A 12,346-nucleotide genomic window follows, 5' to 3' on the forward strand; every position below is an offset into this window, starting at 1 on the left:
CGGGGCATGATTTGTATGAAGAGGTGTCAAGAAGTGTAAATGAGATGGAGCTGCCTTGGGAAAAACTCGTGGGTTTGACAACCGACGGAGCACCTGCGATGTGTGGACACAGGAGCGGACTGGTGGCGAAGATACGGGAAAAGATGCAAGAGGAAAACGCGACAGGTGAGCTGACAGCTTATCATTGTATCATACACCAGGAAGCGTTGTGCGGTAAAGCCTTGAAAATGGAGCATGTAATGAGCATCATCACGCGCACAGTTAACTTTATCAGAGCCAAAGGTTTGAATCACCGCCAGTTCAAGGCATTTCTGACGGAGTTAGAAACGGAGCATGGTGATTTGCCTTATCACACAGAGGTGCGATGGCTAAGCCAGGGAAAGGTGCTTCAAAGATGTTTCGAGCTTCGTGAGGAGATTTGTCTGTTCTTGGACAGCAAAGGGAAAGACACAACACAACTCCGAGACGAAATGTTTCTGTGTGAAATGGCTTTTCTGTGTGACATTACGAGTCATCTGAATGCAATAAACTTGCAGCTGCAGGGTCGGGATCGTGTCATCTCTGATATGTACAGTACAGTGAAGGCATTTAAAACCAAACTGACTCTGTGGGAGACGCAGATGCGGAAAGAAAATTTGAGCCACTTTCCCAGCTGCCAGACCATGAAAGAGAAGCTCTCTACCAGTGCGTTCCCGAGCACACAGTTGGCTGATAAAATAGGTATGCTTGCCGCTGACTTTCGACGCCGATTTGCTGACTTTGAAGCACAAAAAAGCAGGTTGGAACTGCTCGGTAACCCATTTGCTGTTGACGTGGAAAGCTCACCACCAAACCTCCAAATGGAGTTGATTGACCTCCAATGCAATGATGCACTGAGGGCAAAATATGCGGCAGTGGGTGCTGCGGAGTTCGCCCGTTTCCTCCCCGGCACAATGCCCCAGCTGCGCATCCAGGCTGCTCAAACGTTGTCTATGTTTGGCAGCACATACCTGTGTGAACAACTGTTTTCTTTGATGAACCTGAACAAAACATCACACAGAAGTCGACTTACTGCTGAACACCTCCACTCAATTCTGAGGATTTCTTCAGCTCAGAGCCTTACCCCGAACATTGATGAACTTGTGGAAAAGATGGGACACCACCAAGTATCACCCTCAACCTCAAACAAGTGAACATTACTGTGCAATCACATATTTAGAGTTTTTACTCAGTTCAAGTTTAAAAGTTAAAATGTAATATTTGTTTTCACTGCATGTTACTTCTCCTTAAACAAAGTGTTGTTTTTGATTAATAGATTTTTGCACTTTATTTTTTTGTATTTCAATCCAATTATATTTTAAAAATATTTCAGTTGAGTGGATGATAGAAAATTGCTATTATTGTTTTTTCTTTGAAGTAAATTTAGCCCACTTTTGCTAAAATAGAAAATATAGTCTACTGATGGTGCCTTGAATACCGGTTTCTTTCATTTAATGTTCATGTTATGGGGATATTTATATAAAGGAAATTTGTCTTTTGTGTCTGTTGAAAATTAAAGATTACTGACAGAGCCATAAGAAAATATTGCTTTATTTATCTGATCATATTGTAATATATTTGTTAGGTTTTCAGTAGGTTCAATTAGGTTCACTAGACTATATGCGTCATTTAAAAATTTTTCAATGAACATTCGAACAGTCCGGCCCTCGTCTTGTAGCTGATTTTTTTATTTGGCCCTCCGTCCATTTGACTTTGACACCCCTGTTTTACAGGGTCAGTCAAAGGAGTAAAGCACCCAAGAGAAATTAGGGTTAGGTGCCTTGCTTAACGACACAGACAGATTTTCCACCTTGACCTTTCGGTTACCGGCCCAATGCTCTAACTGCTAGGCTGTCTGCCGCCCTCTTCCATCCATGTCAAGTCATACAGTCAAACCTTGCAGTCCTCCTCAACATCTGGACATTCTTTCATAATGTGTATGGATCTGTCTCAAACAGCACCCCATTCCCTATTTAGTGCACTACCTTTGATTAGGGCCAATAGGACTCTGGTCAAAAGTAGTGCAAATAGGCTGAGATTTGGGACGAAACTTGTGAGGAGTAGATGGATCGTTATCCTGCATGGCACCAATAGAAAAGTTGGCATAAACACAGAGCAGAGATCACCAAAAGGTTGATTGTGATCGACAGGTCCAGGGCCGGACAGGAACAATAATTAGTCTCTGGTATTTTATCTACACCAGCCCACATCACAGCGCATGTCACCGACTCAGCCCCTCCCCGTCGGGCCACCAGCTATGCAGAAACACACATACCCCCTACACCCTGACCCAACACACCCTACCCCCTACACCCTGACCCAACACACCCTACCCCCAACACCCTGACCCAACACACCCTACCCCCTACACCCTGACCCAACACACCCTACCCCCTACACCCTGACCCAACACACCCTACCCCCAACACCCTGACCCAACACACCCTACCCCCTACACCCTGACCCAACACACCCTACCCCCTACACCCTGACCCAACACACCCTACCCCCTACACCCTGACCCAACACACCCTACCCCCTACACCCTGACCAAACACACCCTACCCCCTACACCCTGACCCAACACACCCTACCCCCAACACCCTGACCCAACACACCCTACACCCTACACCCTGACCCAACACACCCACCCCCAACACCCTGACCCAACACACCCTACCCCCTACACCCTGACCCAACACACCCTACCCCCTACACCCTGACCCAACACACCCTACCCCCAACACCCTGACCCAACACACCCTACCCCCTACACCCTGACCCAACACACCCTACCCCCTACACCCTGACCAAACACACCCTGACCCAACACACCCTGACCCAACACACCCTACCCCCTACACCCTGACCAAACACACCCTACCCCCTACACACCCTACCCCCTACACCCTGACCAAACACACCCTACCCCCTACACCCTGACCAAACACACTCTACACCCTGACCCAACCCCCTACACCCTGACCCAACCCCCTACACCCTGACCCTACCCCCTACACCCTGACCCTACCCCCTACACCCTGACCCAACACACCCTACCCCTTACACCCTGACCAAACACACCCTACCCCCTACACCCTGACCCAACACACCCTACCCCCTACACCCTGACCCAACCCCCTACACCCTGACCCAACCCCCTACACCCTGACCCAACCCCCTACACCCTGACCCTACCCCCTACACCCTGACCCAACACACCATACCCCCTACACCCTGACCCAACACACCATACCCCCTACACCCTGACCCAACACACCCTACACCCTGACCCAACACACCCTACACCCTGACCCAACACACCCTACACCCTGACCCAACACACCCTACACCCTGACCCAACACACCCTACACCCTGACTCATTTTTACTGTGGATATTGATACTTTTGTACCTGTTTCCTCCAGCATCTTCACAAGGTCCTTTGCTGTTGTTCTAGGATTGATCTGTACTTTTCGCACCAAAGTACGTTCATCTCTAGGAGACAGAACGCGTCTCCTTCCTACACACCCTACCCCCTACACCCTGACCAAACACACCCTACCCCCTACACCCTGACCCAACACACCCTACCCCCAACACCCTGACCCAACACACCCTACACCCTACACCCTGACCCAACACACCCTACCCCCAACACCCTGACCCAACACACCCTACCCCCTACACCCTGACCCAACACACCCTACCCCCTACACCCTGACCCAACACACCCTACCCCCAACACCCTGACCCAACACACCCTACCCCCTACACCCTGACCCAACACACCCTACCCCCTACACCCTGACCAAACACACCCTGACCCAACACACCCTGACCCAACACACCCTACCCCCTACACCCTGACCAAACACACCCTACCCCCTACACACCCTACCCCCTACACCCTGACCAAACACACCCTACCCCCTACACCCTGACCAAACACACTCTACACCCTGACCCAACCCCCTACACCCTGACCCAACCCCCTACACCCTGACCCTACCCCCTACACCCTGACCCTACCCCCTACACCCTGACCCAACACACCCTACCCCTTACACCCTGACCAAACACACCCTACCCCCTACACCCTGACCCAACACACCCTACCCCCTACACCCTGACCCAACCCCCTACACCCTGACCCAACCCCCTACACCCTGACCCAACCCCCTACACCCTGACCCTACCCCCTACACCCTGACCCAACACACCATACCCCCTACACCCTGACCCAACACACCATACCCCCTACACCCTGACCCAACACACCCTACACCCTGACCCAACACACCCTACACCCTGACCCAACACACCCTACACCCTGACCCAACACACCCTACACCCTGACCCAACACACCCTACACCCTGACTCATTTTTACTGTGGATATTGATACTTTTGTACCTGTTTCCTCCAGCATCTTCACAAGGTCCTTTGCTGTTGTTCTAGGATTGATCTGTACTTTTCGCACCAAAGTACGTTCATCTCTAGGAGACAGAACGCGTCTCCTTCCTGCGGTATGACGGCTGAGTGGTCCCATGGTGTTTATACTTGCGTACCATTGTTTGTACAGATGAACGTGGTACATTGCCCCCAAGGATGAACCAGACTTGTGGAGGTCTACAATTTTTTTCCTGAGGTCTTGGCTGATTTCTTTTGATTTTTGATGATGTCAAGCAAAGAGGCACTGAGTTTGAAGGCAGGCCTTGAGATACATCCACAGGTACACCTCCAATTGACTCAAATGATGTCAATTAGCCTATCAGAAGCTTCTAATGCCATGACATAATTTTCTGGAATTTTCCAACCTGTTTAAAGGCACAATCAACTTAGTGTATGTAAACTTCTGACCCACTGGAATTGTGATACAGTGAATTATGAGTGAAATAATCTGTTTGCAAACAATTGTTGGAAAAATTACTTGTGTCATGCACAAAGTAGATGTCCTAACCGACTTGACAAAACTATAGTTTGTGAACAAGAAATTTGTAGAGTGGTTGAAAAACAAGTTTTAATGACTCCAACCTAAGTGTACGTAAACCTCCGACTTCAACTGTATGTAAAAAATAGCACTGGAGATAAAACAAACCACTATAACTGTTCCTCTGTCTGGAGATAAAACAAACCACTATAACTGTTCCTCTGTCTGGAGATACAACTCACCACTATAACTGTTCCTCTGTCTGGAGATACAACTCACCACTATAACTGTTCCTCTGTCTGGAGATACAACTCACCACTATAACTGTTCCTCTGTCTGGAGATACAACTCACCACTATAACTGTTCCTCTGTCTGGAGATACAACTCACCACTATAACTGTTCCTCTGTCTGGAGATAAAACAAACCACTATAACTGTTCCTCTGTCTGGAGATACAACTCACCACTATAACTGTTCCTCTGTCTGGAGATACAACTCACCACTATAACTGTTCCTCTGTCTGGAGATACAACTCACCACTATAACTGTTCCTCTGTCTGGAGATAAAACAAACCACTATAACTGTTCCTCTGTCTGGAGATACAACTCACCACTATAACTGTCCCTCTGTCTGGAGATACAACTCACCACTATAACTATTCCTCTGGAGATACAACTCACCACTATAACTATTCCTCTGGAGATACAACTCACCACTATAACTATTCCTCTGGAGATACAACTCACCACTATAACTGTTCCTCTGTCTGGAGATACAACTCACCACTATAACTATTCCTCTGGAGATACAACTCACCACTATAACTGTTCCTCTGTCTGGAGATACAACTCACCACTATAACTGTTCCTCTGTCTGGAGATAAAACAAACCACTATAACTGTTCCTCTGTCTGGAGATACAACTCACCACTATAACTGTCCCTCTGTCTGGAGATACAACTCACCACTATAACTGTCCCTCTGTCTGGAGCAGAGTCTCTGTCCCTCTGTCTGTATCTCCAGACAGAGGGACAGTTATAGTTCCTCTGTCTGGAGATACAACTCACCACTATAACTGTTCCTCTGATGGCTCGCTCATCACAGCAAAACAGGCACATGGCAGACACTTTCACTACAGGATTCATGAGGATAATGTAAAGCACTTTACTGTTTGACCAAAACATGGTTTTAGACGCCCCCCCAAAATAGGACATTTTGAGCGAGGTGACAATGTAGAATATGTTCTTTCTACGTTCATAAGCACCCTTTTTGTTTTTTATGATCCATGATCTTGGCTGTCTACCTCATGGTTTCCCAAACTCGGTCCTGAGACACATGTTGGTTTTTGCACAGCTGGTTGAAATAATCACAGCTTTATGATGAGTTGGTAGTGCTAGGGCAAAAACCAACATGTTCACCCGGGGAGGAGCAGGTCTCTTTGTTGATGCCGCGTTTGACTTTGAATATGAGTTTTTGTGACCGTAGCACAGCCAATCAGAAAACCGGGCTGGCCCATCTTGGTAAAGGGGCCACTGTATAAAAAATTAATTGCACAAAAATCTGTTAACAGGCCCATGGGCCGATGGCCATGTCACTTTTTCTGTTTTTATTTTTGATAATACGTGTCCATTTCGACCAAAAACTGGTCCAGCCCATGTGGCATTTGCCAGAATTGCCAGATGGCCAATTCGCCCCTGGACTGGTCGATCTCCAAGGCATTCCTTGGACTGTTTTTAATAGGTTCATGTTGAATAGGGTTTTGTTTTTTAAAGTCATATTTAAAACTGAATCTGAGGGGTAGATCTCAGCCTGCATTTTGACTCAGAAAGTGATCTTGGCTCAAAAAAGTTTGGTCACCACTGACATAGAGTTTGACTCTAAGTAATGAGAGGTGGAAAAGGGTTCCAGAGCAAAAAGCGGATAAAAACAGTACCAGAACTATATTGATTGATGTTGAAGTATCCAGTAACATGGGTAGTTTGACCATGGAAGAATGCATATGCTCAGCAGCCAATCATTTTGTCTCTGTGGTTTGTTTTTTGTTATTATTTCATTTTTTGTCAAGTGTCCAAGTTTAACATGCCTATGTTACATGAGTCTTCAACTTCCATCAATGTTTTTATATTCATGTCTTCCCTCTATTTGTCTTTGAACAGAAGGATGCAGATACAGCACATAAAACACATGGGCATGTTAAGTCTTTCATACGACAAAGTTCACTAAACTCTTAGAAAAGAAAGGTGCCATCTAAAACCTAAAAAGGGTTCTTCAGAAGCAGAACCATTTTTGGTTCCAGGTAGAACACTTTTGGTTCAGGGTAGAATCCTTATGGGTTCCATGTAGAACCCTTTCCACAGAGGGTTCTACATGGAACCCAAAGGGGTTGTACCTGGGACCAAAAAGGGTGCTCCTACGGGGACAGCTGAAGAACCTTTTTGGAACCCTTTTTTGTAAGAATGTACAGCTGTGTTCTAGCACAAACATAGAGCTGCCAAAACGAATACACTTTAAGGACTTCATCTTCAGAGCAATAACAAAATGGCACTTTGCTGAAAAGTGTTTAGCGTAAAATGATAAAGCAGGAGCACTTGTTTGCCTTGCAAACCGACAGAAGACTCAAACTAGGTGTACCATGCTTATGTGATGAGTCACTTGGCCTGAGACCTCAATGCCTAGACTTCAGCTCAGCTGGCTGACCTAAGACACGTTAGCTCCCATAGCTAATGCCTTTTAGCTCTATTGGCTAACACTGTCCTGCGCAAGAGACATGGGTTCAAACCCAGATTAGTCACGCATTCCGTAGTGGTGTTTCTGTGCATTCCGTAGTGGTGTTCCTGTGCATTCAGTAGGGGTGTTCCTGTGCATTCAGTAGGGGTGTTCCTGTGCATTCAGTAGGGATGTTCTTGTGCATTCAGTAGCGTTGTTCCTGTGCATTCAGTAGTGATGTTCCTGTGCATTCAGTAGTGATGTTCCTGTGCATTCAATAGTGGTGTTCCTGTGCATTCAATAGTGGTGTTCCTGTGCATTCAGTAGGGGAGTTCCTGTGAACTTAGTAGGGGTGTTCCTGTGCATTCAGCGGTGGTGTTCCTGTGTAGAGGAAGGATCTTACCCTTTCTGGATGCTGACAACCCAGCTACCATCCTTAGCCTTGTGGACCTGGGCCCCTCCAACAATCCGGGTGGTCTTGTGGATGAAGCAGGATGTCTTAGACACGAGAGAGATGCCTTGGGGTAAGAGAGAAGACAATTCTGGGTTAGACTCTGGGGAAATATTTTAACTTTCTATTATTACTGAAGAAGAGAGTATACTTGGTCCAGGGTCAACTACATTGAACGGCAGTGGGAGTGATCAGTTATCCAGCCAAGCATGAACCCTGGTAATAAATAAACTGTACAGCTATAAGAGAAAGTTAGGAATAGAGGGAGATATACAAAGAGAGAGAGAGAGAGAGAGAGAGAGAGAGAGAGAGAGAGAGAGAGAGAGAGAGAGAGAGAGAGAGAGAGAGGGTGAATAGTAAGCAAGAGAATGCTACATTAATATGACACTCACTTCTTGGGTGGGCAGAGATGTTCGGAGACTTATCACCTGAAACAAAACAATTCAACAATTCAACACACGGACCTCACAAAGACAGGACATGACATATTTCACATGAACTCACTCAACATTAACATACAAAGCACGCAACCTCAACTCCCCTCTTCAAAACTATTCCAACCATTTAGTCCTAGCTCAAATTATCTCTGCATCTATCTGCATTGCAGTTGGGCGGCTATATTGAATTGAACCCACAGCAAATACATTTCCTCCAGTCAAGCTCCCAAAAACTTTACGGATCGACATGTTTACATTACAGAGATATAACCGCGAGGCCACTTGAAAAAGCTCCCCATCAATGTGAACTGATTACAGTCCGCCAAGATGATATAGGGTACAACAAAAACAAATCACTAAACTCTGAATCAGTGAATGGCTTTGCAGATAATAAAAGTGGTCTGGATGAGATTCGACATCTGTTGGGAGTTAGAGTGTGTCCATTCTGTGCCAGCTAGCTGAATGAAATCACTGCACTAAGCCATAACATAACTGTAACAAGTGATGCGAGTAAGTGAAGCTTTGCAGCAAATTTCAGTCGTTAGACTATGTAATTCATTGTAGTGTTACAAATGTGCAATAATCCCATCAACGGAAACGTCACAAACAAAACGACAGCTGTATTACTCATTGTTATGTTCCCCAGTTTCTGTGTTGTGGTTTGTGTATTCGTATGTATGTGTGTGTTACAGGATGGCTTCCTGAAATTCCCCCAAGCAGCTGATTGGTCGGCCCCCATTGCTAATTGGAGAGCTGACCCCGCCCCCTCGTCAGGAAACAGCTGTCTTCAAATACAGACTCCTTCTGAAGCAATATAAGGCCGTGTTCTTTTGCTCAGAAGAGAGATGATTGCTGAGAGAATAGAGCTGAGGGAGAGGATTGTGTCCTGTGTTGATTGTGTCCTGTGTTGAGTGTGTCCTGTGTTGAGTGTGTCCTGTGTTGAGTGTGTCCTGTGTTGAGTGTGTCCTGTGTTGAGTGTGTCTTGTGTTGATTGTGTCCTGTGTTGATTGTGTCCTGTGTTGATTGTGTCCTGTGTTGATTGTGTCCTGTGTTGATTGTGTCCTGTGTTGATTGTGTCCTGTGTTGATTGTTGCTGGGGAGCTGATGGGTAAATTCTGTGTTAGTTGTTGCTCAGAGTTTTGTTAAGTATTGTGTAACTGCTGGTTCTGATGTATGTGTGTGTGCCAATAGGATGCAGTGGTTTTGATTATTGAAATTGTTTTTGTTATTCTGGTTTTGTTCCCAGGGGGGGAAGGGGAAGGCACCTTGGGAGTGCTTAGGCAAGAGGCCCGAGGGCATACATATACCCGTAGTATATACTGTCTCTATGCACACTAGGTAAGACCTGGGCGGACCACCCCCTGTAATTTGGCTTAGTGTGCCAGGTGGTGCTAGTTAGGTAAGTTGTGGGTAGGCAGGTAAGGTAGGAGAGGGTAGGTTAGGTAAGTAGTGGGTAGGCAGGTAAGGTAGGAGAGGGTAGGTTAGGTAAGTAGTGGGTAGGCAGGTAAGGTAGGAGAGGGTAGGTTAGGTAAGTAGTGGTTAGGCAGGTAAGGTAGGAGAGGGTAAGTTAGGTAAGTAGTGGGTAGGCAGGTAAGGTAGGAGAGGGTAAGTTAGGTAGGTAGTGGGTAGGCAGGTAAGGTAGGAGAGGGTAAGTTAGGTAAGTAGTGGGTAGGCAGGTAAGGTAGGAGAGGGTAGGTTAGGTAAGTAGTGGGTATGCAGGTAAGGTAGGAGAGGGGGCTTTGACATTTACTTTCTTTGCTTTGGCTCCGTCCAGCCCCTTTTCCCAAAAAATATCAGTGTGATGGAATAAATTCCCTGTAAATGGTACCGATCTCTGCCTTTGTCATCCTTACTTGCACCTACAGTCCCATACCTCTTTCACTCCACGGGGAGTTGAGTTGTAGCAGGGTGTTGCGTTCCCTCTTCCTAGAGGCGTACGTAACACTCATGGAACAAAGATCATTGCTGTGTTGATGTCCCATAAGATTGAGTGAACAACACAGAGTTATGAGTGTAGCTAGACTTTTCACTGGATTTTTCTTAAATGACATTCAGTAACTGAAGACGAAGCATCATCTGATGATTGGGCCGCTGATGAGACCTACTGGTCGGAGCTCAGGTCTCCTGTGCACAACAATACTATTAACTGTCTGAGCTAAAGCCTAGGCACTAGCTCAGGGAGCAAACACAAGACGATGTTACTCACCACACGAGCATGGCTGACGTAACCATCTCCATTATTGATTACTTGACATGTATGGTCGATGTAGGATAGATGAAGGGTCGATGTAGGAGTGTATAGGGGATGAAACAGAGATTGGATGAAGACTGTGTTTTGTATTCTTACAGCGTTTGAGGGTAGATGTAGGGTCGATGTAGGTTGGATGAAGGGTAGGGTAGATGTAAGGTCGATGTAGGTTAGATGTAGGAGTGTATAGGGGATGAGACAGATTGGATGAAGACAGTGTTTTGTATTCTTACAGCGTTTGAGCTTGCAGTAGTCCCATGGGATAGAGGGGTCTGTAGTGTGACACCAGGGACCGTGCTTATCCTGGTCTGGATTCCTACACACGTTCCTCTCCAGACCCACACTGGATTCTCCACTGGAAAACACAACATATGTGAGGACACATGCAGAAGCACACACACAGAGACACATACTGTAGATACACATATACTGTATGAGGACACGCACACATACACATGGAAAAGTCTGACGCCATAACTGCATTCAGGTTGGAAACTTTGACTCAGCTGTTACTTTCGGGGCAGTGAATCCTCAGAATTCCAGCTATGCAGAGGCCTTACAAGGAAGCAAAGCAGTTTTGTGGAGAGTGCTCCGGGGAATATTAAAGTATGCAATCCCAGCAATCACAAGGAAGAAGCTACAGACTCAACTCAAAGATACAGTCCAAACACTGGAAACGTGGACTCAAGATCTGGTCGTATACTTCACTGCACATAGACTAAACCGAGCCTAAACAGATGCCTTCGTTAGTCTTGTTGAAATAGCAATTCCAGTCCTTCAGTTTCATACATTCAAATAATTGGAATATCTTTAGATGTGATCAATTTGTTGGAGGGCTTGGATCAGGATTGACTGGTACCCTCAGACAAACACAATGTGAGGAGAGGGGGAAACCGATTTGTAGCCAGTGTGAAGATAATTTCACTTCCCCCGCCAATGTTAAACAAGTTGTAACCTTTACGCCATTTTTCTGCGCCGACCCCTTGACCTTGTGCGAGGGGCAGACTCGCTGGCTGCGGGCCCAGGAGGGAAGCTGATTGGCTTTGATCTGCCGGGCCGTGGAAGCACTTCCTGGGGTCACGGGTCAGCTCTGGCACATGTCCATCTGTCGCTGCCATTTTGGCTTTTAAATTCCTTTAAATTAAGCATTTCTAACAGCCAGGGCCAACGTTAGCTATGGTACTTTAGCATGGGGGCACACGGATGTGGAGAGAGGGGCAGACTATGCCCCCCTCCAGGGTGGCGTGTTCTGGAAGTTCTGGAAGCACCGTAAGGCTTCCTCTCTGTCAGCTAGAAAAATAATAGCAGGCCCAGAACTGATGGGGCCCCTGATTTCCTGTCGTTGTTTGTTTTCACGGCTTAAATTTATTCATTTACAAGGGGATTTTCTCTAAGCACCGGGAAATACTTCGTCAATAAACAGTTAATCGAAAAAGCCAGAGAATTTGAAAGAATGTCAACGAAACCTTCCCATACATTGCTTGAACCCATAGTTTGACTTTTTCTCATGTGAATATGGATTGAGAGGTAAGTTCCAGTTGTGTGTGTAATGTA

At 46.4% G+C, this 12,346-nt stretch overlaps 1 protein-coding gene across 1 annotated transcript in view; it reads right to left on the reverse strand.

Annotated features, from left to right (window-relative positions):
• Positions 1-12,346, reverse strand: part of LOC139392823 (hepatocyte growth factor a) — a 38,817-nt gene that overhangs the window by 4,758 nt on the left and 21,713 nt on the right. Inside the window, exons 11-13 of the mRNA XM_071141105.1 lie at positions 11,026-11,147; positions 8,500-8,535; positions 8,060-8,174 (exon numbers count right to left, since the gene is read on the reverse strand). Of these exons, the coding sequence (XP_070997206.1) occupies positions 8,060-8,174; positions 8,500-8,535; positions 11,026-11,147 (273 nt within the window). The remainder of the gene's footprint in view (positions 1-8,059; positions 8,175-8,499; positions 8,536-11,025; positions 11,148-12,346) is intronic.

This window comes from Oncorhynchus clarkii, chromosome 33 (genome assembly GCF_045791955.1).
Source record: "Oncorhynchus clarkii lewisi isolate Uvic-CL-2024 chromosome 33, UVic_Ocla_1.0, whole genome shotgun sequence".
NCBI classification, from domain to species: Eukaryota; Metazoa; Chordata; class Actinopteri; order Salmoniformes; family Salmonidae; genus Oncorhynchus; species Oncorhynchus clarkii.